This window comes from Wasmannia auropunctata, unplaced genomic scaffold (assembly GCF_000956235.1).
Source record: "Wasmannia auropunctata unplaced genomic scaffold, wasmannia.A_1.0 LD336106.1, whole genome shotgun sequence".
NCBI classification, from domain to species: Eukaryota; Metazoa; Arthropoda; class Insecta; order Hymenoptera; family Formicidae; genus Wasmannia; species Wasmannia auropunctata.
In genome coordinates, this window is record NW_012026784.1 from 5340912 (window position 1) to 5365476 (window position 24565).

At 41.6% G+C, this 24565-nt stretch overlaps 5 protein-coding genes across 22 annotated transcripts; 4 read left to right on the forward strand and 1 right to left on the reverse strand.

Annotated features, from left to right (window-relative positions):
* Window positions 1–51: 51 nt before the first annotated feature.
* LOC105454148 (N6-adenosine-methyltransferase subunit METTL3) lies at window positions 52–2976 on the forward strand. Its single transcript, XM_011696559.1, has 4 exons — window positions 52–417; window positions 522–717; window positions 815–1315; window positions 1601–2976. The coding sequence occupies exons 1-4, from the start codon at window positions 264–266 to the stop codon at window positions 2388–2390; spliced, it is 1641 nt and encodes a 546-aa protein (XP_011694861.1). The 5' UTR covers window positions 52–263; the 3' UTR covers window positions 2391–2976.
* Window positions 2526–8925, reverse strand: LOC105454132 (rho guanine nucleotide exchange factor 3-like). 4 transcript variants are annotated; one of them, XM_011696521.1, is made up of 7 exons: window positions 6361–6387; window positions 6087–6161; window positions 5566–5649; window positions 5019–5266; window positions 4567–4930; window positions 3904–4332; window positions 2526–3812 (listed from the first exon to the last, which is right to left on the reverse strand). In XM_011696521.1, the coding sequence occupies exons 1-7, from the start codon at window positions 6370–6372 to the stop codon at window positions 3375–3377; spliced, it is 1650 nt and encodes a 549-aa protein (XP_011694823.1). In that variant the 5' UTR covers window positions 6373–6387; the 3' UTR covers window positions 2526–3374. The 4 variants fall into 4 exon arrangements, with proteins under 4 accessions (XP_011694823.1, XP_011694849.1, XP_011694833.1 ...); XM_011696547.1 differs by lacking the exons at window positions 6087–6161; window positions 6361–6387 and adding an exon at window positions 8848–8925; XM_011696531.1 differs by lacking the exon at window positions 6087–6161 and having other exon boundaries at window positions 6361–6437.
* Window positions 6475–8432, forward strand: LOC105454110 (RNA exonuclease 4). 4 transcript variants are annotated; one of them, XM_011696491.1, is made up of 3 exons: window positions 6475–6693; window positions 7383–7602; window positions 7711–8432. In XM_011696491.1, the coding sequence occupies exons 1-3, from the start codon at window positions 6647–6649 to the stop codon at window positions 8272–8274; spliced, it is 831 nt and encodes a 276-aa protein (XP_011694793.1). In that variant the 5' UTR covers window positions 6475–6646; the 3' UTR covers window positions 8275–8432. The 4 variants fall into 4 exon arrangements, with proteins under 4 accessions (XP_011694793.1, XP_011694785.1, XP_011694802.1 ...); XM_011696483.1 differs by lacking the exon at window positions 6475–6693 and adding an exon at window positions 6704–6996; XM_011696500.1 differs by lacking the exon at window positions 6475–6693 and adding an exon at window positions 7009–7286.
* Window positions 8926–9137: 212 nt separating the features above from the next.
* On the forward strand, window positions 9138–13732 carry LOC105454165 (senecionine N-oxygenase). Of its 10 annotated transcripts, none has more exons than XM_011696617.1 (8): window positions 9138–9233; window positions 10304–10587; window positions 10937–11075; window positions 11395–11656; window positions 11947–12050; window positions 12143–12230; window positions 12341–12504; window positions 12988–13732. In XM_011696617.1, exons 2-8 carry the CDS (start codon window positions 10391–10393, stop codon window positions 13294–13296), a joined length of 1263 nt encoding a protein of 420 aa, XP_011694919.1. In that variant the 5' UTR covers window positions 9138–9233; window positions 10304–10390; the 3' UTR covers window positions 13297–13732. The 10 variants fall into 10 exon arrangements, with proteins under 10 accessions (XP_011694919.1, XP_011694966.1, XP_011694956.1 ...); XM_011696664.1 differs by having other exon boundaries at window positions 10317–10587; XM_011696654.1 differs by having other exon boundaries at window positions 10358–10587.
* Window positions 13733–14530: 798 nt separating this feature from the next.
* On the forward strand, window positions 14531–23349 carry LOC105454203 (membrane-associated guanylate kinase, WW and PDZ domain-containing protein 1). Of its 3 annotated transcripts, none has more exons than XM_011696676.1 (11): window positions 14531–14835; window positions 17230–17309; window positions 17405–17624; window positions 18470–18873; window positions 18967–19155; window positions 19238–20366; window positions 20587–20722; window positions 20832–21374; window positions 21496–21666; window positions 21968–22102; window positions 23097–23349. In XM_011696676.1, the coding sequence occupies exons 2-11, from the start codon at window positions 17261–17263 to the stop codon at window positions 23259–23261; spliced, it is 3141 nt and encodes a 1046-aa protein (XP_011694978.1). In that variant the 5' UTR covers window positions 14531–14835; window positions 17230–17260; the 3' UTR covers window positions 23262–23349. The 3 variants fall into 3 exon arrangements, with proteins under 3 accessions (XP_011694978.1, XP_011694982.1, XP_011694991.1); XM_011696680.1 differs by having other exon boundaries at window positions 20835–21374; XM_011696689.1 differs by having other exon boundaries at window positions 19241–20366.
* The last annotated feature ends 1216 nt before the right edge of the window (window positions 23350–24565 follow it).

Here is a 24565-nt window from a genome sequence, read left to right on the forward strand (position 1 = left end):
TATGTGCATACATACATATTAAAGCTACAGAGCTAAAATAAATAATACGATATTAAGTTAACTGATAATAAGTTAGTATTTCGTGTAGAAACGCGTCAAATTACTCCAATTTCGTCAAAATTGAAGTTGGTGGATCAGGTGTTCCAGATAGATATCTAGGTTAGAATAACAGGTTAGAGGAAAACTAGAGCTGGTGCCCCGTTTGCAAGTCGCTTTTTTTCGCATGCTCAAAAGTATGTTTTTGTGCACAATCTACCCGAGCCATGTCGGATGCCTTTGAGGAAATACAAGCGATCAAGATAAAGAGAAACAGCTACCGTGAGAAATTACAGAAGAGGAAACGCGAGAGAAATGAATTGTACACGCTCACTTCTACGCCGGTTTCATCCACCCTGACGGCGGAGTCGGCGTGTCCTGGTAATAGGGAGTGATAAAACCGTGACGATTACATTACCGTTGACATTTGTAATGTCTGGCGAGAAAGAATTCGTTCTCGACTCTAATATACAAACCTGTTGCAGATTCCAATGCATCGTCACGCTCGGATCACAGCGAGTACGAGAGAGATGTACTTTGCATCTTGCACGAATCCTTACCTAACCTACCGATAACATCCGCGGACTTGATAGACCAGCTGCGTAAAAATCTCAACGCCGATGTATCTTCCTCGGACATCCACAAGATTTTGGAGAAGCTGGCTGCACAAGATATAGTTAAGTTAGTGAGAATCGTTACGTTCCAAGATAGTTCGTTAGTGCATGATATATTTAATATATATATATAAAAAAAAAACCACTTCATTCTTAATCTTTAGGATCAAAGAAGTCACGGAGAATGGAGTGTTTGGCTATACAGTGCTGTCGGTAACAGAATCCCAATCGTCGTGCCAGTCCCAGTCTGACGACACGGAGAATGCCGAGAGCATGGAAATGTCCGAATTAAATGACCACGTGCCACCGGAGAAACAGGCGAAGATGGACAGGAAGAATACCGAGGACATCATGTCTCTGATTTCGATGCCGACCATCAGAGAGAAGGAGAGCAAGAAGGTCGGCGAACAGATCCTGGACTTACTGTCGAAGCAGACCTCCAAGGAGAAATCGCTGGCGGAACGATTTCGTTCTCAGGGTGGTGCTCAAGTCATGGAATTCTGTCCGCACGGCACGAAAGTGGACTGCATGAAATTGAATGGGGGCCCGGGATTCGCGGAGAAGTGCAAGAAGCTGCATTTTAAAAAGATCATACAGAGTCACACAGATGAATCCTTGGGGGACTGTAGTTTCCTCAACACCTGCTTCCACATGGACACGTGCAAGTAAGAATGTGAAAAATGTCATCATTTGTCAGTGCAAAATCAAATTTATTTCCTGACGCAGTTAACTGTAATTTGAAATAATCCATAAAAGATATGTTATAATTCTGAATAAATTATGTAGCTCTATAAATAAATACGTATTTATCTTTGGCTATTTTTAAGATGTTATAATTCTGAATAAATCATGTAGCTCTAAATAAATACGTATTCACCTTTGACTATACCACTTTTTAAGCCGAAGAAGATCCTAGAGCTACAGATGTCTTTTTTTCTTATTTCGCGCAGATACGTTCACTATGAGGTAGACGGCCCCACGGCACAACCGAGAGAAATCAATGACTCCGACAGTCCGGGCAATACCGCGTCCAACAAGACATTGAACTTGGACAGCAAGAACGGTAGCGGCAGCAGTGGCAACGTAGGTAGCGAGTTGACTCTGTATCCACCGCAGTGGATCCAGTGTGATTTGCGTTACCTCGACATGACGGTTCTCGGCAAGTTCGCCGTGATCATGGCCGATCCACCGTGGGACATTCACATGGAGTTACCTTACGGCACTATGTCAGACGACGAGATGAGGCAGCTGGGGATCCCGGCGCTCCAGGACGAAGGACTCTTGTTTCTCTGGGTGACTGGTAGAGCCATGGAGCTCGGAAGAGAGTGCCTGCAGCTATGGGGTTACGAGAGGGTCGACGAGATCATCTGGGTAAAGACGAATCAGTTGCAGAGGATAATACGGACTGGTAGGACGGGCCATTGGCTGAATCACGGCAAGGAGCACTGTCTGGTCGGGATGAAGGGCAATCCTCGTATCAATCGAGGACTCGACAGTGACGTGATCGTCGCCGAGGTTCGCGCTACCAGCCACAAACCCGACGAGATCTATGGCATCATCGAGCGCATGAGTCCCGGCACCAGAAAAATCGAATTGTTCGGCCGGCCGCACAATGTACAGCCCAACTGGATCACGTTGGGCAACCAGGTAGACGGTGTTCATCTGATTGATCCGCAACTTATTAAAGCCTTCAAGAAACGTTATCCTGATGGAAACTCGATGAAGCCTACCAAGCCGTAAGATTATCCTCGTCCAAGGTAAAGGATTAAAAATTAAATGGAGAGAATGATACAATAAGTACATTTGTATACAATACATTTGTATACAACTAAATTTCCAAAGAATTTGGAACATTGTAAGAAAATTTAGACCAAGTTTTTTATAAAGATTTTATTGGTTTATATTTCTTTTGTTCATAATATAATTAATTCCGCTACTAGAATCAAACATTGTTACACTATTAAGTACGACGTTTGAATTTGTATAATCTTCTCATCTTTTTTATATTTTTCAAAAATTTGATAAGCTGTTAATTAAAATCTTTATAAATAGGAATGATATTTGTCTATGTAAATTAAAGCCACTTCACGTTTTGTTATTTTATTGCAAAAAAATGTGTATATATATTCCATTTACCATTTAAATATATGCTAATACAGAATGAATGCATATAACTATAAATATAAGACTGATTTCCCGTGAATATTTTGAGATAGATAATAATATTTGTACATATATATTACATTATTTCTAAGCCATGCTTTATTCAGCATGTATGTATACACGTGTTAAGCTATTCTTGCTTAATAAAATTAATTATTGGAGAGTATGCAGATTAAAATCTCTTTGGAAAACTACAATTAATTTCTATGACGTGTAAGTCAATCAATTTTAGCACGAGGTCATTGCAGACCGTAAAGTGTAATGTGTTAATTACTTCATGTTATCAACGTATAAATATAAATACTGTCGAATCTTTTTACATTTACATTACCGTTGTATTGGAATGTGTAATACATTGCTATTTTGAGAACTTTTAGTTATTATTACAATTTTCAAGTATAAAAAACAAAGCTCGTGGAAAAAGATTGCAACGTAGATAAAAATAATTTTCATTATATTAACTTGGCATTTTTGTATTAATCATATCTCATAATTTTCGTATAATAAAATCAACAAGAACTCTTCTTATTGAAAAGATAAGAGTCCGTGAATGAGCTTTCATTATATGTAGCCGATACTGTTGCGTTTTTGCTTGAGTAGACTCTTCCTTATGGAAAAGGAGAATAGAGTGTCATTTATACTGCTTGTGGAAGTTCTCCTGGATATCGACGTTCTCGTGACGCAATCATTCGACTCGGTTAGCTCTGTGTTGTCCAACAAGTTCTCCTTGTCGTCAGTGTTGAACACTTTATCCGGAATGCATACTCTAGAGTGTACCTTGTTGAACGAGTCGACCCAATGTCTTTTCTTGTGCCCGTCTTCCATTATGAAAGAAAATTCCCCGATCTTGAAGCAGATTTCCGCGACATTTTTATCTTCCACTTGCACGTATATCCGCTCCTTGGGTATGACGGGGAAGGGCAGATTGTACTTTTTGTTAACGCGCCGCGTAGGGCGGGTCACCACGAAGCAAGTGTCGAAAAGAAAACAGTGATATTTCTGCAAAAAGATACAAGTGTCAAAGAATTTATTTAGATAAAATTTATATGCGTTATATCTCTTATAAAACAAAAACTGAAATAAAACTCACGATTCCACGCGTATCCTTAAGCTGACCCTCCGTAATCAACTCTGTGGCGTTGACGATGCACTTTTCAGGATCGTGCTCGATTTTCGCGTTTATCTTCGATTGAGCGAGCTTGCACTCGGCCTCGCCCATAATACGATCGATGTCCTTCAGCAGATCGGATAACACGTTACTCGCCTCTTTTAACGGTAAGTGATCTGCGTCGGCAGCAGGTGTGTATTTTAAGATCTCCTTCACTAGTAGCGGATACTTCACGATCCTCGAACGTGGCACGTCCAAGTAAGTCCACAGGTCGACGGAATGCGGTGACTCCAAGCGCTTCTTTAGAAACGACTGGAATCTCTTATTGGTGAATCTCTTCTCCTCCAGCAAATGCCTCGCCCAAACCAATGTTCTGCACCTCTCCAAATACGGTTTCTTTAATGTTGACAGCTGTGAATGCAATGAAATTAATATAGCATAAGCGCAGTAGGATGCTCCATGTGGGAGCGGTGGATTTGTTACATTGACGAGTCTCAACATTTAATTATTGCAAACATTCAAGACGTAGACCGAATCTTTAGAATAAACCAAAATCTACCCAGGATTATTGACTGATAGATGACACACAGTGAAATATATTGAGAAAAGAAAATATATTGAAATATACTGAGAAAATTAACTAACCCAATTTAATAGCGTTGGTGCCACGGTCTTTGTGAATCCGTATCTATCCCGCAATTTGAACAATTCGTCCCTCAAGTTACTGTGTATGTCAATGAGATTTACAAGATCGCCAAAGAGTGTGGACAGTTCCTCGGACGTGAAGATTTCAGAGGTTGACATCGGCTCGTAGTAGAAGTTTCTCAGCGTACAGAGCTCGTTAAGTAGCACATTTTCACCGCAGTACAACTCGTAAATGGCCTCTTGCCGCTTGATCTCGCTCCGACTCAACACACTGTTCAATCGTTCCTCACCGCGTGGCTGCGCGATGTCCGACATCCAACTCCTGATTGCCAAATTGTTGCAACTTTCGTTAGCTTTGTTCAATCTGAAATTAGGACGTGGTTTTTTATTGTAAAAGAAAACTCAATCACAAGCCGAGATATCTGAAGTCTCACTCTTTCAGACGCAATTACTTTTTACGTAACGTCCTCGTGTCTGCCTCGTCCTCGACGATGGACAGATCCGACGAGTTCGGCTGGATCGTGAAGGATCTGTGCAGGGTGCCTCCCGATTTACTCGCCGTCGTGACCGAGGAGGAAAATATGCTGCTGGCAACCTCCGTGATTCTGCGACGCTTCTTCTTCTTGCCTGTGTCGGACTCCATGGAGATGTCCATCGAGCTGACGCTTATCGCGTCGCTCTTCAGCCGTTTCCTCGATCTCTGTTCGGCGAAAAAAAGGGAGAAAAAAACACCGTTTAGACGTTCCAGACTGTCCAGGGCAATGCCAATGACAACAGTGGTGATCTCATTATCGTATCGTGGCAGTTCGAGTGGAACGGCAATAAACGCCGCGACGTGTACGTGACGCACACTCTAATCGCGAGGGCGGAAAAATCGACGAGAGAAACAACGCAATCCCGTTGACATTAGTGACATTGATATTCGAATGTCGGTTACGGTCAGCCGGTCGCGCGAGACGAGGCGTCGTTTCGCGGAACGTCGAGAGACAAAGCACTCACCAGCCAGAATCTTTTTCGTGGCTCCTGGAACGTATCCTTGATCGTCGTGTTACACTCATCGTCCATGATAATGCCGCAAATTGTCTAGAAAAAAAAAAGGAGAGAAAAATCGAAATTCCACCAAACAGCCTCTCTCGGAGCCGCACGCGCTACGTTTGATTTCACGAGCTCACCGGGCGGTTGTAGCCGGCCTCATTCTACACTCCCGCTATACCTACACCTACACCCTTTACACGCATCAAATTTTGCATGTTTATTTCAACGTTTATATTAATATTGGTATTTCAGAAAATTAATATTAATATCGTAGTGACGCAGAATCAATACATTTCATTATTGTGATCAAATTTCCAATCTCTCGACTGGACGCAGAAAATATCCCTCCCCTCTCTGTGATTGAACTTTTCGTACTTGTTTATTTTTCCTTCTGTCTCTCTTTCTTTATATCTAAATTGCATTCCCTATCTCGTTTTAGGTGTAGAAAGTGAACATAGCGCAGCTACTAAAAACAGATTACATACTCGATTCAAAATATTCCTCCCAGCCGCTGCTCTTTCCAATAAATTCTCACTTGAGTTTTCTCTTTCCTTCAACAACTGTGAACAAATGCATATTAATTTTGCTTTAAATGCAGGGAGTGCACTTGAATCGGGAATGTAATTTGATTTTTTGAGAGTTTAAATTATTGTTAATAATGGCAAGGAAATCTGACTTATAACTATATATACAGATAATACGAGTCATTGAACTCGTTCAAGCCGACAGAGCAGCTACAAGTAGAACATTGGTTCTTACTTCTATAAACATTCAATCGCTCGACGATCAGGAAGTTTCATCCGGCTCGAACACAGCCAATGATATATGTAGCAACTTTACCGACTCCGAAAACAAATCAGTTCGGGCGACTCGCGCCACTCACGTGTGTCAAGTATAAACACTGTGTAACTTATTATTATTCAATTTGATTGCAAAACGGTCTCGCGTCTTTTGAACATTCGATAAATGTCTAGTACTTCCAGAGATCGAGTAATTAAGTCACGTAACTTACGCGGCCGCGTAACTTGGCGTCGCCGGGCGTGATATGTTCTTAATAGTCTTCGCGTGTTTCGTCGTTTGGATGCTAATCAGGTAGGAATCGGCGATTCGCCATCCACGATTGCGGAATAATAATAATTAGAATTATTAACGTTCGACCGTATAAAATCGCCGTCTTTAACTGCGACGAAAGTAATAAAGCGTTGACGAGCCTACGTTGCAGGTTAGGAAATCTCTGCAATACCGATAGATTCATTGATAATCGCACCAACGCCACCAACCAATTCGTGCTCGAACATTTATGATAAGTTAGGTTAGGTTATGAATGCTATATTTTTCGAATATTCCACGATATTCCACGAGAAACGTTGGAATGCACTATATTTATCTCGAAAGGTAGAGCGATTCTTGCTACGAAATAAATTAATAAGCATACCGTCATATTGACGATCTAAATGTAATATAAAATAATTTTCTGTCCATTGTTACGCGCAATTTTAATCGACACAATGTAATTGCTGTACTTTGTCGTGTTAATCACAAGTGCTATAATAACAAGAATGAAATTAAGAAGCATCAAAATTTTTTTCACATTTAAGAATTGTGTTGTTAATTGTACAAATATCGCTTAAAACTTAACATGCACATTAATATCGATACGAAAATAAGATGTTTCAAGTGATGAGGTTAGGTGTGAAATATATGATTCAATTTATCAGTGCTAATATTTATTAGAGGGAGAAGAAAGTGACGAGGGGGAAATATTTCTTTTCTTTTTCAAGAATGGACAATGTACCAACTAGTACAGACAAGAAGAAGAGGAGCAAAACGACGAGACAGCCTGCTCCGAGCACCGAGCGTAAGGCATCTGGATGCAATTGGGAGACGTACAAGAATTTCTTCTCCAAGGCGAAGACGGAAGAAAGTGCTGGAGAAAAAAGCGTCTCGCAGAATAACAGGCATCCAAGGTTAAAAAAAGTATACACCACTCCGCCTCGTACGGTAAATACATATATATATATATATATTCATAATACTCTTTTCAATATATATATTTAAATGTTATCGATTGGCGAGTTATATTTCTTTACACATATCTGCCAATTGCAGGATTCACAGGAAGAGAGTGGCAAGCAAAGCGCCGTCAAGAATAATAAGGAGAACAAAACTCTGACGAAGCAGCTCGCCATGGACTGCGAGATGGTCGGGATCGGCGACGGCACGGAGAGCATGATAGCCCGGGTGTCAATTGTAAATAAATACGGTGATTGCGTGTACGACAAGTACGTCAAGCCGAGGGAGAAGGTCGTGGATTACAGAACGGCGATCAGCGGCGTCCGACCGGAGCACTTACAAAGCGGGGAGAGCTTCAGCGTCGTGCAGAAGGAAGTGGCGGACATCCTGAAGGGTCGCATCCTGGTGGGTCACGCGTTGAAACACGATCTCAAGGTGCTGTACCTGTCGCATCCGCGAAGATACTGGCGGGACACCTCGAGATACAAGCCCTTCCGTCAGATATCGAAGGGTAACACCCCCAGCCTGAAGAGGCTCGCGCACGAATTGTTGGGCAGAGAGATACAAGTGGGCGAGCACAGTTCCGTCGAAGACGCGAGGGCGGCGATGCAATTGTATATGTTGTATAGAAATAAGTGGGAATCGGAAAGGAAACATTGACGAGCGGGAGGGGGGAATAATGTTTTCTTTCCGTGGTAAGTCTTCCTGTGTGCGATGTCGTTTGTAAAGATGTATCTTTACACGGAGAAAATTTTCTTTTAAAATTTATCTCCTGAAAATTACGTTAATTGTGGGACAACATAGTATTTCGAAACTGTAAATTTTACTGCACACTACAATAAATTTGTTGTAGTATATATAAAAAAAAAAAAATAGTGAAAATCACATAAAATTCGTCGAAATATGTTGTCCTACGATTAACATGATTTTCAGAGTAAATTTTAAAATAAAATTCTCTCCGTGTACAAACGACATCACACACATGGAGATCTTCCACGTCTTTCACAGGGCATTCATGTCCATTTAATAAAAAGAATATGAAACAGGCTTGCGAAAATCAAGAACAGGATAGCGCAATCCTTGACACTTGTACTTGTTTGATGGACTATTTACACGACTAATTTTACTGCTCCTTCTTAATTATATAAACGGTTATATTTAATAAGCTATAATTATATATTTTATTTTAAATAATAAAATTGAAATATACATATTTTACTGTAAGATAAGCACCTTTTTCGTATTACATAGTATAATTTATAATTTCAATTTCAGCCGCTGCTCCCTCTTGATATCTCCTCCATATGGATATGGCAGATTTTTGAGAAACAAACGACTTTTCTGAGAATTAAAACTAACTGACATCGAACGTTGTGTTAATTATCGCGTTCAGGGATAGTAAGAAACGTGTAAAGAGGATTGAAGGTCTTTGCGTTCATTTGGTAAATACGCGGGATATACGACGGCCTTATCGGTATCAGCCTTGTATTTCCCTCTTTCTTTAAATAATCGCTTAGTACCCCACTCGGTCATTTTATTTTTCGCTTCAGCTGTGACACATTGTACCGCGCACTCCACTGGATCTCGTTTTGGCGCGAGCGCTTTGTATTTTTCCGTTGGTGAGTAAACTCCAAACTGTATACTTTATCAAAACTTTATCTTGGATTCATAAAAAAAATCTTGATTTATCTTGAATCTGATTAACACATCACGACGAATGTCTTGTCTTATCAAATCTCAAGCGCGTTCTATTTACGCGTGCGTAGCGCATCTAAACTAGTCGTCTTCAGAATTTTATTTGCATCCTCGAAATTCGATCGACGTTACACGTGAAAAAAGTTTTAAGCGCGATAAACGTAAATTAAGAAAAATAATATATGAATATAATATTCTTGAAATCTCGTGTGGTAAAAGTGTACGAAAGAAAGAACGGGTATTCGACTTTTGATTGGACCTGTTGCACCTTTCACAAGTCTAGCCGGTTCGCCCGAAGCCGTAGATAATCGGTGCCGTTGCGATTTCGACAGGAAAAGTTGCATAAACGGATCGCGCGGACGTACGTACATTCGTTCTCGCAGATCTTGTATTAATTAATTATTGAGAAAAACGCAAAACGGTACAGAGAGCTTTTTTTATTCAGTTTAATTTTACATACCTACGAGAGACGATACAGTTATCTCCGCAACACTCTGTATAAGTGTAATCGCAATACGTTTATAACTCGTCGAGTATTGCTACATCAACGTTTCATGACCGATTAATATTCCATAATAAAAACAAGACTGATTAGTATTCCAATTAAAAGAAATACAAGATTACGGTTTCCCGCGAGTTGAGCAAGCAAATAGATAATTTTATCATTCTCGGCCAGAACACGTTTATATTATACCGTCAGCCTACATATTTAATTATCTTTCTTTTGGTAAAAATAGAAAGCAATAGATATTAATTGAATTTTTCGGAAGCCAAACTCCAATTCCACTTTTTCTCAATTTTATAATACCGCTCTGTGTCTCATGCAGGGGTTAATTACTTTAACTTCTGAGAGACTTCAAGTATTTTTCCAACTCTTATCAGAGAAAGATTGCCTGATCTGTATTGGCCAAGAATGGTAGAAGCAAGCGCGGTAGGTCCAGGCGGATACAATATAAGGGAAATTATGTACCACTTCATTAACTATACGAAATAGATTGCCGATATAGCACTTTTTGCAAGTACCTACGAGGATTCCTGTTCTGCGAAGCTTTTTACAAAGACTGACAACTGCAGCGCAAAGATGAAAATCGCCGTGATCGGCGCCGGTGCCGCGGGACTCGCTGCACTCCGGCAATGCGTTTCCGATACTTACGGTGGCGACCAGGTGGTGTGCTACGAGAAAACCGACCGAATCGGCGGGACCTGGGTCTACCGGGAGGAAACTGGTTCCGATAGATACGGTTTACCGATTCACACCAGCATGTACAAGAGCCTCAGGTACGACGCGCGTATTCCTCGCAGACAATTACTTTCGTTTTCTCGACAATCCTCGGCCTTTTGCATATATATGAGGCACGTCAATAATAAATTTAAATCGCGATTAATATTCATTTTAATTTTATGTTTGATACGTCAGTTTTACTCCTATATTTTGCATCGTTACAAAAAGTTAACTTTTCCATGAGTATATTTTCCTAGAAATGAATCTTCTTCGATTTCGAGTCGAAAAATTTTCATCCTGACATGTATTAGATATATAAACGTTTAAACCCATTGCAAATAATGATTCCAGCCGTTGATGAGAATCATATATGCCGCCTGGAACTAATTAATGTATCTATTCTAGAACTAATTTACCGAAGGAGGTAATGGGCTATCCGGATTATCCGATACCGGAAAGACCCGAGAGCTACCTGACGCGCACGCAGATACTGGATTTCCTGAACGCGTACTGCGATCATTTTGCGCTACGCCCTTACATTCGGGTGGGTGCATAGAACTGCAGACGACGCACAGCGACATTAAAAGTTGTGCCTGCATTAATTATCAGGGCTACATTTCATCCGAATAATAATTATATGAACGTGAATTCACCTGCACTATTAAGTATTACTATATTATTAAAATAATATATTACAATAATTATAATAATATAACAATATAATAATATAACTCATATTGATCATATTATTAATTTATTACCATAATATTTAATATAGCTGTATTGTAACTAATAAATATTTACAATCTAATATAACTATAGATGGTGATAGCGTAAACTTGTTTATGGCGTAAACATTCCAGCTGCTGCATCATGTAGAGCTGGTGGAGCCGGTCGCGGGAGACCGGAAATGGTCGGTCAAGGTCAGGGACTTGCAGAATGACGCGGTCATAATCGAGCCGTTCGACGCAGTCATGGTGTGCAACGGCCATTACTTTGAGCCTAGGATCCCGAACGTACCCGGCCAGAACGTCTTCGCGGGCAGGCAGATACACAGCCACGATTACAGAGTTCCCGAGCTCTTCGACGGCAAGGCCGTCGTCGTCATGGGAGCTGGTCCTTCCGGTACACACGAACGTTATACGCGGAAATCATTTGCCTATTTCCCGAATGAGACATTTTCTTCTCGCGATTTCAGCGATTCGCGTAATTTCATTGATGTTCTCCTTCCGCGGCTTTGTACCTTAATTCTCTTTTAGCTTTTTATTTACGTTTTGTTGCTGTAGACAAACACATTCATTTATGAATAGCTTATATAATTTTAGAGACGCGAATAATCGGAGAAATGATGTTTTCGAGGGAAATTATTCTTGTAGCGATTAAAATGCAACACACACTTCTCTGTTCCCCGATAGGTATGGATTTGGCGTTGGAAATATCCAAGAATGCGAATCGCGTGATTTTGAGTCATCACCTGACCGAGACCATCGCCACCGTGTTCCCCGAGAATGTCGTGCAGGTAAAAGCGCGCGAGAGCACAGAAAGAAAAATAGTATAAAAATCACACGCGGAGCGTACTTCTTGTAGCAGCTGGTGACGGTTTCTTTTTAGAAAGCTGACGTAGTGGAATTGACGGAACGCGAGGCGGTTTTTGCGGACGGGACAAAGGAGCGGATCGACGTAGTCTTCTATTGTACAGGTGGATTCTCTCTTTCATCCTTATCTGTATAATTTGTTATGGGATATTGTCTCGTTTAATTAAAATATAACGCTCTTCGAGTCTCTGTGTGCATGTGTTTCCATGAAAAGGCTACAAGTACAACTTCCCCTTTCTCGCCGAGTCCTGCGGAGTCCGAGTGGATTCCAACATGGTCACGCCCCTTTGGAAGCATCTGGTGTCCATAGAGAACCCTACCCTGGCACTGATAGGGCTTCCGTTCTACGTTTGCGCCTTCAGTATGTTCGATTTGCAGGTATAAAATTTTTATTGCTAATTATCTCCCTACAAAAAAAAATTTTAAAACACTTACGTCTCCTCTCTCTCTCTCTCTGATAAATTCACCTCGGGCCATCAATATATAGCGTGTCCCACATGTTAGACCGCGGTGTATCGCGCTCCACGTGTTTCACATTGATGAGAGTTCCATGTTTATATAAAAGGCAATGTCAGACAAAGGCCGCGGGGCAATCCCCTTTAGACACGCGACATTCCAAGCCCCCGTGGGGCATCCGGAGCGGATGAGATTGTCTCCGAGCGTCGTCGTGTATAAGTTGAAAGGAACGCGGTCGCGCGCGACGGTGGAAAAAAAAAATGCTAGAAAGTCATCCAGCGCGCATCCGCTGGCCGAGCGACCCGCCGAGCGACCGGGGCGATCGGCCGGCCGGCCGGCCGGCGTGACTGTATATGTGCCAGTTACCAATGATAACATGGCAACGCGATTACTTGCAATTTCAAGGTGCGATTCGTCCTACGACACTGGCACGGCGAGAGGCAGTTTCCCGCGCGAGCGGATATGCTGCGCTCCGAGGCGGAGGACGCGACGAAACGCGCCGAGAGAGGCCTGCAGAAGAGGCACTTTCACATGATGGGTCCCGAGCAAGGTCACTATTACGACGACCTGGCGAGCGTCGCGGGGGTCACGCCGCTGCCGCCCGTGCTGCCGAAACTCCACAACGAGAGCAGCAAGCGCTTCCTGGATGACTTGGTGCACTATCGGGAGGATCGCTACAGGATCCTCGACGACTACAATTTTGTTCTGCTTTAACGCTGGAGCGGCAGACGCATATATAGTTTGCTCACGAAAATTAAATATTTTTTAACGTGAATTTTATATTTTTTAATCAATTTTTATTCAATTATTATATATTACAATTATATATTTTTTATTCAATTTGGAGATAATTATGTATACAAAATCGTATGAGAGAAATCACACTTGCTTGTTAATCAATTCTTACTCTTCCTCCTGCGTGAAATAATTTAAACGTTGAATTTTTCTGCCGTTCGAGCGTGAGTGTAATTACATATCTTTTTATATGGATTAAAATTGCTTTTGTGTAATTTTGAATACGAAATCATTGTCTGAAAAAATCTAGCTGCGATTTTGTTATAATTAAATGAGATTTTTAATTTTCTCAATTATCTGTACTATACCAATGTAAGATGCGAGTTTTGCAAAATATACACGCATGGAAAAAGAAGCTAATTATTTAGATATTTATATGTTAATGGCTGAGAAATTTATATTTATACAATTAAGTTATATACTTTTTAATCATCTCCGAGCTCACTTGAATATTTATTACACGAAAATTTATCCAGGATTGATGTATCTTAATAGAAAAATCTTGAATGTCTGTTTCATTTGAATTAATAGTTTACTCATGGCCGTTGTATACGTAACGTAGCCAAAATTTTTAAAAGATTTTGCGAATACTGATAGTGAATTTGTCTCTTTCTCCTTTTGAACATTTACAATTTTAACGCCTTGATCAATAATACTTGATGTTGGCCATATATATATAGATTTCTTCTCTTGGAACTTGGTGATCTCTTCCTCCTATCAGAGAGGAAGAGGAAGAGATCGCTAAAGAATCAGAAGAAGAAGAAGAAGAACCAGCTTATCGCCTATTCTTTTTCGCTGCTACATTAAAACTCTTTTTCTCGATTACTTTCTCTAAACATGAAATATTCTATTCAATTTTAAATATGAGTGCGCTAATTCAGTTGTCAAGGAACCTGACTTTTATTATTCTTTCTAGACCGATGGCAAAGAACGAGACATATAAGCGCTTGCATTAAGGGTCAGAAATCCAAGATAGATCAGAGACAGAAGGAAAAGTAATACGCGCTTCCCTGCCTTTCGAACTTCCCGCAATCGCGCGGTCACGTGACTCGGGGCGCGCGCGTGACGCAAGCGCAAGATGTTTGCGGCGGCGGCGGCGGCGGCGACGCCGGCGACGTACGGCGGTCGGTTAAATGTCTCGTACGCACGTACGAGACGGCGGAGCGCCGTGTGATGTAGTCCCGGGTTGTCGATGCTGCGCGAGCGTGCGGTGTACGTAACGTCTCTCCCTCTCTCTCTCTGCCCGCCTCACCACGAGCGAGCTGCGCGGATCGGCCGGATCGGCCCGCTGTCGACGGTGCGATGAGCGTTTCCGCGGTTCACGACGACGAGTGATTCAAGTGCCCCGACACACGGCCGCTCAGACCCGACACGGATATCACACTTTGGCCGCACCACCGCCTGGAACCATGACGGTTACGCGTGCCACCGAACGCGTCATCGTGCAGGAAACGCAACGTGAGTAATCCCGTGTTGTTGTTGTCATCGTTATCGTCGCCGTCGCCACCGCCCGTTATCGCCGATCGGGAGAAAACGGGAGGAAAAGCGTATACGCACGCGTAACATGCATACCGCGGCTCTTCCTCTCTCCGTTTCTTTTGCTCATCTGCATTTACGCTCCTGCATCTCCCTCTCTCTCTCTCTCTCTACCTTCCCGTCCGCCTGCGATAAATGTGAGCCGTCTCCTTCTTTCTTTCTCTCGCGATATTTTCCCGCTCGGTCCGGTCGTTCCGACTCACGCATCGCTTCGTGCTTCGGCTAGCTGACGTGCGCGATCGAGTAGATCTCGAATGCAGGTCGGGAGGGTAGAGTCGCGATATCGCGTGCCATTGTTGCACCGTACGGCTGCATGTGCCTGGCCACGTCGATGCGGGAGTACCGTAGGGACGAGAGAGAAAAAGATGGAGAGAGAGAGAAAACGACGAGGGAGTCGCCACCCCCCCGGCGGCAGCGGCGGAGCAATATTTATTTACGTTACGTAGCGGCGGGGGGGATGAGGGGGAGCGTGGTGTCGCGCGAAAAGTACATTTTCTCTCTCCTTTTTTTTTCTCTCCTCCCTCCTCTCCGCTTACCGCGCCTACTTACCGTCGCGCCTCGTAGCGCGGAAGGCACCGCGGGGCGAGAAACGCGAGGAGGAGGCGGCGGCTGGAATACGGAATTACGCACACACGCGTGCTATGTACGTACTACGATCAAATCCGCTCGTACGCTTCTCGTCGCTTGTCCTCCTTTCCCCGCCTCGCGGCCCGTCGGGATTATAGAAAGTGCAGGAGAGCGCCGCGCTCTAAGACGAATGGACCTAATGATCGCGCGTCATACGTGAGCGGCACGCTCGCGCGCCGCGCACGGGTGAATGCATTCGTAAGAATGCATTCACGTTCGTGCGGCCGTGTCCGTCCGCCTGCCCGCCCGTCCGCCGCCATGCCCCGCGTCCCGCATGCATGTTTCTCACTCTCTTTTTCCTCCTACCCCATCTCCCTCGATCTTCTCTCTCTCTCTCTCTCTCTCTCTCTCTTTCCTGGCCCCTCCCTCCCGCGGTGGCGTTCCTTTCCACAGCTTTATGTAATTGCGTTCCGCGGACACCTGTCCGTCTGACAAGAACGCGTGCGGCGCGGCGCGTGAAGTTCGGCCGCGAGATCGCGAGCACGTGATGATCGAAACCGCGTCGCCCGGATTCCCGTGGATCGAATTGACATATACGTCTCGCCTCCAGCCGCGCCTTCCGCCACGTCTCTCCTTCGTTTTTCTTCTCTTTCTCTCTGTTTTTTTATTTTCCTTTTTTTTTTGCCTTACCTCCCTTCTGCTCCGGACTCCGGAATCTGGATCGGTATTACGATCTCGTTTCCACAACGTGGCTCAATGAGACGCTCGATCTTATCGAAGGTGCGATTGCAGAAACGGTTATGGGTAACGGGTTACGGAGATCAAGACTGGATTAAGACCGTTCTACTTTCTATCTTTCTCCTCGCGCTCGTACATGTAACATATTCACGCCACCTTCGAAATGCTATCAAAACCGGCGTGCACCCCAACGTCGTCGTTAAGGAGAAAGAGAGAGAGAGAGAGAGAGAAAGAGACCGTCCGTGACGCGTGCAACCTGATACATGGCGCGTGTTGCATGCTGCTGTGCTTTGTAGGGACGAGTCTCCTGAGTCTCTTCTTAATTACGCGACAGTCCTATATTCTGTGCATATTTCGTCCGTATGCGGGTAGAATGTGGCAACGTTAGTGTGTGTGCGTATATGTGTGTTCGGTCGACGATCCCTCCCTCGGAGACGGCAATCTTGAGAGCCCAGAGAATTGCTTTAATTACGAGATTGAACATTTGATGTACTACTCACGCACGAATCTTTTCTTTATTCCTTTCTCCATGTTCCAAGTCTAAGGAAAATTCCACGGGAATTGTTAATTTAATTTCCCGGTGTATGATTAATTCTATAAGTATACACAAGTCGATGTCTGAGACCTCAGTTATTTCGAAACTCTGTTATTGGTATAGAATTAGTAAATAGCGAGGTGTCTTGTGTTTTTCGACACTTATTATGATTACGAAGTCTTAGACTGCTTTTGAGCGAATGAACATATTTCTTTTATTTGCGATTAATTAAGAAATAAATTAATTATGTGATAATTTTCTCGAGCGCTATTAATGTGAAAAAAGACTGGCGGTCTCTGTGTAGCGATCACGTGTATACGAAAAATAATATTTCGTATTAAGCCTTTATTTATAGTTTTGTTTATAATGTTGATCTATACATAAACTAGATATATCCTTTTCTTTTGGTCATATTTTTGTTTGTAAGTTACGATTTATGGTATTTAACATCTCGTGAGTTACGTTCTTCTTGTCAGGATTTTGAGACGAACGTAAGGACTCTCTGAGATGGCCGCGAAAACGGACGACACGGCGTCTATCGACAATCCCAATGATGGTAACTGTATATTTGTGATTGTATTCATCGCCTTCGGATATACCGAGATAATATGCAATAGCAAAGTTTCCTAACGCGCGTGTCTCATCTTGAAGGAGAGAGTCTAGACAAGGAGATATTGACAATTGGTGGAAACGATGGGAGAAGGATTCCGCCGACGTATCTGTACAATACGGGATCGGAGCAGAGCACAGGAACCTCGGACCAGGAACACACCGCTCGAAACCGCACTCCAGTCACGGAGGATCAATTAGGTTCGTTACCATCTCATTGGGAGAAGGCGTACACGGACACAGGAGAAGTTTACTTCATAGAGTACGTATGCAGCATCTATGTAACAAAAGCAGCTTTTATGTAACATCGTCTTGTCGTTTATCCTGTTGCGAGAAAATTAAATTGCGACAAATTCTTATCGATGATTCTGATGGAACCGGCTATTTTATGCATTGGTTGTGATACATGAAAATAATGCCTTTATTAAAGTTCAAATAATATAAAATATTATTTAATTGTAGCTAGAACAAACTGCGTGCCAATTATTGACTTTTAAGAACGCAACCATAATCTAAAATTTTAGGACATCGTCGATAATTAACACTATCGAATATAGCTAAACGCACATGACAACTCTAATTAATTAATTTAATAAATATAAAATAAATTGCGTTAAATTATACTTCTCAATGCGAAGATTATGTGGACTCTTATATTTAGAGTTATGCACTTTCCGAACAGTGTTATTATAAGCATCTATTTTTATCTACCAAAACACGTATTAAAGAATTGAGGACCACAATCTGCATTAGATTAATGAAATAAATTTGCTCGTCAAACATGACGTTCGTCCACATGATTTGTGGTGTTGAACGATTTATTGGGAGCATAATAGTATCATATTAAATGCTACTTTGGCTTATAGTCCATTAGAATATTAATTTAGAGTAATCAGTGAAATAACTTATGAGAATACAGTGAGTGAGAATGTGTGAAAAGTTAAACAATATTTGTAATAATCCGGAATCTAGTAACACTTGGTATAAAATTGCTTGTATTGGATGTCACACATTGATGTATACCATCCAAAATTGATACATTTGATTTTTTATTATTAATCTCGATATGTAAGAAGTATCTTTATGAAAACATTTTATTTGTTACAGCCACAACACAGGCACGTCTCACTGGCTGGACCCGCGTCTGTCGAAATTTCAAAAGAGATCTCTGGAGGAATGCCTCGACGATGAATTACCCTACGGCTGGGAGAAAATCGACGATACTCTGTACGGCACGTACTTCATCGATCACGTGAATCGTAGGACCCAGTACGAAAATCCGGTGTTGCAAGCGAAAAGAGCGCAGCAGAACTTGCTCGAGAGAAAGAGTCCCAACTTTACCAGAAATCCCGACAAGCTGAAGGGTCAGAGGATACGAACTACCTTAATAAAGAGTTCGCGGGGCCTGGGATTCACCATTGTCGGCGGTGACGATACCGTGGAAGAATTCCTCCAAATTAAAAGCGTCGTGCCAAATGGTCCAGCATGGCTGGATGGGAAGCTACAAACCGGTAATTTCTAGATACCGCTAATTCTCAAGTGTGTGTGATTCACTTCCGCTTCCGCATCTCTGTCCGCATAATTGTATTTTTTTTTCTTTTCAGGGGACGTGTTAGTATACGTTAATGATACCTGCGTGCTAGGATTCACGCATAACGAAATGGTGAATGTATTCAAGTCGATCGGTAGCGGCGAGACCGTAACATTGGAAGTGTGTCGAGGTTACCCGTTGCCTTTCGATCCCAATGATCCCAATACGGAAGTTGTGACCACGATCGCCGTCAACGCGCCAGGTAAAGTCTGACGATAGTTAATGCACACTGATACTTCTATCAGAGGATTAGAATTGTAAGTCTACTCGAATCTTTTCGACAGAAGATCCTGCCATGTACATGGATTTGAACTCGTCTCTTCAAGACAACGGACGTTTCAATTTTCTCGATTCCACCTTCTTGCCGGTGCACAGTCTCCAGAACGGTGAGAATCTTGCCACGACGTCCGTCAACTCGATGCCCGATCTCTGTATCTCGGACAAAATTAACACGATAAAAAGACCGAGCAGCACGGACATTCTGCTGTCGGAAAGCAGCGATCTGAACGATTGTAAGGACCCGTCGGTGTCTTCCAAGCCAGAGTTTCTCAGCATCGCCATCGTGAAGGGAGCCATGGGATTTGGGTTTACGATAGCGGACTCTGCTCACGGCCAGAAGGTCAAGAAGATTCTAGATCGTCAGCGTTGTAAGAACTTAATGGAGGGCGACATTCTGGTAAACATAAACGACATCAACGTTAGGAACATGTGCCACTCGGAGGTGGTGCAGGTGCTGAAGGACTGCCCGCGCAACGAGGAGGCGTTGATACACGTTCAGCGAACGACATTGGCCAAGTCGAAGGAGAAGAAGGAGAAGAGTGCGCAGGACTTCTTCCGAAGCAAAACCCCCACCGCGGATATCTACAGCACCCAGTCGAAAACGGTGATACCCAGTAGACCGAAAACGCCGTTGATCGACACCAGGAATCGTCCCAAGTCGCCGATCAGCGCGAACAGACCGAACTGGAACGAGGTGCAAGGCGAAAACGAACTGAATCCGTTGGATAATCATTACAAGTACTCCGATTATTCGCACGGCATGTACTATACGGATCCGTACAAGGCCAACATCACGGGCAACCTGTCGGACAATTTTGCGGTGATGAATCTCGACGATGCCATTAGGAACGTTCCGAAGCGCGACTGGGTGGCAAACGACAAGCTGAACATCGGTAACGACATGTATTCCATCGACATCTCGCATCATAATAACATGCTCAAGCAGAACGGATACTTGCACTCCGACTACTACAAGGACGTCTATCCAGTTCAATCGCATTCTCAGTACAATGAGGACTACAATATGTATTCCATTGGACAGGAGCAGAATGTTGACACTGGCGAGATCTGGGATAAGCGGAAAGAGACTACCAGTTTCGAGCACGAACAACCACATTCCAGTTCCATATCTCGGTACGTATGTCATTCCATCGAACTATCAAAACAGTTAAAATTTCGAAGAATTTGTTCAAAACTGTTTTTATCTTCCAAAGTTTTTAAATTAATATTGTAATTATATTAGATAGATAAAATATATGTTTAAAAATTGTTGAATATATTTATAAACTATGTCCATAGAAATTTAATGAAATATTGACGAAATCCTTCATTTTATTTGTGATGTTGATTTAAGATATCCACAATACACAAACGAATTGGTTTGTCCAATGGTGCCCGATATAGAATGGATAGAAACTTTAGTGACTTTAGTCAGACAGGATACTGGATTTGGGTTTAGAATAGTTGGCGGTACCGAAGAAGGATCTCAGGTTGGTTTTGATGCTTCGTGTAATCAGGTTACTTTTGTGCGTTGAAAAAAAAAACAAGTATAGCCGTTGCAGTTATAAAAAATAGAAATATTAAAAATATTACGGTTAGCAGGTTTCGGTCGGTCACATCGTTCCTGGTGGAGCGGCCGATCTTGATAACAGACTCAGCACCGGCGATCTAATCATGTCGGTCGACGGAGAGAGCGTCATGAATTCCTCTCATCATCACGTAGTGCAACTGATGATAGCGGCGGCGCAAAACGGCCGAGTGACTCTGGGAATACGACGTCGAATCAATACGCAGGAACACCTTCAGGAGAACCTTCAGTCGTCTTACGGCCGACAGATGAATCTTCAGTATCCGTACGACGTTACCGTCACTCGAATGGAAAACGAGGGATTCGGTTTCGTGATAATCTCCTCCGTCAACAAAGCCGGCTCCACGATCGGCAGGATAATCGAGGGCTCGCCCGCCGAAAGATGCGCAAGATTGAACGTCGGGGATCACATTCTCGCTGTCAATCATATAGATATCACGAATGTTTGCCACAAGGATATCGTCAATTTGATTAAAGACTCCGGTTATTCTGTCACATTGACGATCGGATATCCGTTGGACGATTGCTGTAGCAATACATCTCTTTCTCAAAAGGTACAGACTTACGAGAAATTTTCTAATTTAGCAATACATCGCAAAGAGAGTATTTTCTTTTTTTTTAATTATTCATATTTGATTATGCATAGCGATTAAGATGTTGAATTTTTCTGTTTAGGACGAGCCTACAGGAGATGGAGATGGGGGCCAGTACCACGCTGTAGAGTTAACTCGGGGCACTCGAGGTTTTGGCTTCAGCATACGCGGTGGCCGTGAATTTCAAAACATGCCGTTATTCGTCTTGCAAATCGCGGAGAACGGCCCGGCGTCTATCGATAATCGACTTAGAGTGAGTAAAATTTTAATGTATTTCGGTTTAATTGAAACAAAATTGATTGGCTCATTTGTTACAAGTCATAATTTCAATACGAAGCCAATAGGAGCCTAAGCACATAGGCGAAAATGAAAGAAAAAAAGAATTGAAATTTTTATCTTACGCAGATTCACATTTTAGGCTCGTATCGGTTTATCAAATTTAATCTTCAATCTGTATTATAATACATTATTTTAAATCAGATAAATGATAGTAATATAGTGTATTTTGATTTTTGAATACATGTTACATGCAAGTATTTTTACGTTATTTCTAGATTGGCGATCAAATAATCGAGATAAACGGTATTAATACCAAAAATATGACGCATACAGAAGCGATTGAGATTATACGTAACGGTGGACCATCCGTTCGTCTGTTAGTACGACGTGGTTGCCAGATGCCTTCAGTGGTAGGTGCTCCTCCACATCTCTACGATATGAACATATAGAGAATTAACCTTTTGATAATAACATATTAATCTTAACTTCATGACATTTTCTCCTACTTTTGACGATACTAATGCTAACATTAGCACTGTATAGAATTTCTTTTGATGATCTGGAAAACAGAAGCTTTTCAGGGTATATAACATTAGGTATTATGCTAAGTGAAGAAGATGAAAGACAATACAAGAAAAAAAGAATCTCAAATAGACGATTACGTAATAGTTCGCTATTACAATGGGAAACGGTAATACGTTTTATTAGATAATGGGGGAAAAAAAATTATTGCACAGTTTTTTACAAGGTCTTAATGCGATTTTAATACGACAGGGACAAAAAAATATGCATTGTTTATAAAAATTATACCCGTATAATTAATTTTTGCAACTATATTGCGTGATACTTCCTTTTTATGACGTTTCGATAGCGTTTACACAATACAAATGATTTAAATTGTGTGCACCGCAAATTTGTTATTATTATGATAAATATTTATACTTGCCTTTAAAAATAGCGCTGAGCTAAATTCAATAACACCAAATGTGATCAATTTGCGATAATGAACGATGCACAGTGATGATAAAAAGTTTTTATCGTAATTATTATTATGCTGTATAGACATATTAAAAAGTATTCTCTAAGCGGAGAACAAATATTCGAGAGGGAACACATACAGATGACTTTTTTTCTTGCAGCTATCATTACGCAGCTTGCGAAGGTTTTTAATATATTAAGGACAATTGTACTTGCTCATCTTAACAAAATTAGGCTGGTGCTAACCTATATAGTTTCTCTTTAATCGTTCTAATCGCAGAGTAAATGTAATTCATCCTAACACGTGTGATAGCTTTGAAAGTATATGTGCCTTGTTGCGCGTGTTCCGTATTTAATGAGATTATTAAGTAAAGTACCGCAGCCTTCTCGAGAGTAATTGTAAACCTTCATTGAAATTCATTGTAGAGTAATCTCACAATCGACCAAATAAGTATTCGACCGAACCACGAGGGCACCCCGTGCAGGCATTTATCGAAATTACCCGAGAGGGGTGTGCCCTGCAAAAAACGTCAAAAAGTTCGATTTTCCATTTCATTGAACTGCTGCTCATCCAAAAACAGATATTTATAGCAAGTGCGCTTTCGAGCGAGACGCGTTTTTCACGCTTCTCGGAAGATATGAGATAAGCTAATATTTCGCAAGATTGAGATTTGCTTTTTTTACAGTAAGAAAAAGAGAGAGAAAGAGAGGCAGCAATTTTCACAGGCATTTATGAGATGCGTTTAAGCGTGAACTTTTTGTTTCTTCTCTCTCTTTTTTTTTACTTTTTAACGAAAGCAAACTGTTAATTTACACAAATAGTGAATATAGTGTGAAACACGAATGACTTAACGATAGCACATGTGGAAATACATATAGAAAATAGCGCAATAGAAATGCGTCAAGAGTGTAACGTTACGGACACTATCTATTTGCTGACGCAAGCAGCATCGATATACACACAAAGAATCTCAGAATTCGATAACTTATATCAAGTAGAGATGACACAGAGACAGCTGTATGTATGCCCATACGCTGTAAGGTGATATATTGTAGACTGGCGATTATAATATTATATAAATTTATTATTCGTCTGCTCTTCTCAATAACGTTTCAAAGTTAGTAGACTTTTAAAATTTAGACTCCTATCATCTATATATATAGATAGACACCACTTTGTGAATCTTTTTTAGATAGCGACATAATTGTGGCCTTGACGATGAAGTGGTACGCCTTTTGATAAAAAATAAATAAAATAAAAAAAAAGAGCACAAAGAGATGTCGCGTTAGAGAGGTAGTAATTGTTCAATTGTTCTCGTAATGCGCGACTCTTATCGGATTATTATAAAAATTTGAAAATTTCTGTCGATGTCTTGTCTCCCCCTTTTTTCTCTAAGTATTTATTAACACTTACATGAAGTGTATATGTATGTCAGTAATTATATATAAAATATTAAGGGCTCATACAACCAAAGAAGTAAATGCACTTATCAGCCATTTTGTTCTGCGATCGAGTGGTGGAAGATCGATATGGTAGAATTTATTATTGTAATGATTAGAATCTCACTCTTTTTCGGGCGACGATTATTCTCACGCGCCCGCGATTTAACACGGTAATTCCTATCGACGTATCATGCATAGCGAAATTATAATGGAGAACGAATCTGACAGAAGCTTTTCTTCTTCACTCTTCCTGTCTTTTTTCGATGTTTATGAAAGTTACATGTTTGAAAGAGTAACGTATATATTTTTTTACTTGTAAAATAGTGAGAGACGGCAGATGTTGTTCGGCACGATGTATTAATGGGACAAACGACAAAAAGAACAGAAAAGATAAGTTAGATTGTATTTTTAGATCTCAGGATTGACGTGTAAGAAAGAAAGAATGCAACACA

What these genes read in the sequence shown, in the direction of transcription:
- LOC105454148 (XM_011696559.1), top strand. Translation starts at nt 264, where the DNA reads ATGTCGGATGCCTTTGAGGAAATACAAGCGATCAAGATAAAGAGAAAC. An exon ending in GGCGGAGTCGGCGTGTCCTG is followed by an intron (nt 418 to 521) that starts GTAATAGGGAGT and finishes AACCTGTTGCAG; the next exon opens with ATTCCAATGCATCGTCACGC. An exon ending in GCTGCACAAGATATAGTTAA is followed by an intron (nt 718 to 814) that starts GTTAGTGAGAAT and finishes CTTAATCTTTAG; the next exon opens with GATCAAAGAAGTCACGGAGA.
- LOC105454132 (XM_011696521.1), bottom strand. An exon ending in GGAGGAATATTTTGAATCGA is followed by an intron (nt 5,650 to 6,086) that starts GTATGTAATCTG and finishes TTTTTTTTCTAG; the next exon opens with ACAATTTGCGGCATTATCAT. An exon ending in CACGAAAAAGATTCTGGCTG is followed by an intron (nt 5,267 to 5,565) that starts GTGAGTGCTTTG and finishes TTCGCCGAACAG; the next exon opens with AGATCGAGGAAACGGCTGAA.
- LOC105454110 (XM_011696483.1), top strand. Translation starts at nt 6,926, where the DNA reads ATGCTATATTTTTCGAATATTCCACGATATTCCACGAGAAACGTTGGA. An exon ending in CACTATATTTATCTCGAAAG is followed by an intron (nt 6,997 to 7,382) that starts GTAGAGCGATTC and finishes TTCTTTTTCAAG; the next exon opens with AATGGACAATGTACCAACTA. An exon ending in ACACCACTCCGCCTCGTACG is followed by an intron (nt 7,603 to 7,710) that starts GTAAATACATAT and finishes TGCCAATTGCAG; the next exon opens with GATTCACAGGAAGAGAGTGG.
- LOC105454165 (XM_011696617.1), top strand. Translation starts at nt 10,391, where the DNA reads ATGAAAATCGCCGTGATCGGCGCCGGTGCCGCGGGACTCGCTGCACTC. An exon ending in AGCATGTACAAGAGCCTCAG is followed by an intron (nt 10,588 to 10,936) that starts GTACGACGCGCG and finishes TATCTATTCTAG; the next exon opens with AACTAATTTACCGAAGGAGG. An exon ending in CATGGGAGCTGGTCCTTCCG is followed by an intron (nt 11,657 to 11,946) that starts GTACACACGAAC and finishes GTTCCCCGATAG; the next exon opens with GTATGGATTTGGCGTTGGAA.
- LOC105454203 (XM_011696676.1), top strand. Translation starts at nt 17,261, where the DNA reads ATGGCCGCGAAAACGGACGACACGGCGTCTATCGACAATCCCAATGAT. An exon ending in CATTCCAGTTCCATATCTCG is followed by an intron (nt 20,367 to 20,586) that starts GTACGTATGTCA and finishes TGTTGATTTAAG; the next exon opens with ATATCCACAATACACAAACG. An exon ending in ATACATCTCTTTCTCAAAAG is followed by an intron (nt 21,375 to 21,495) that starts GTACAGACTTAC and finishes TTTTCTGTTTAG; the next exon opens with GACGAGCCTACAGGAGATGG.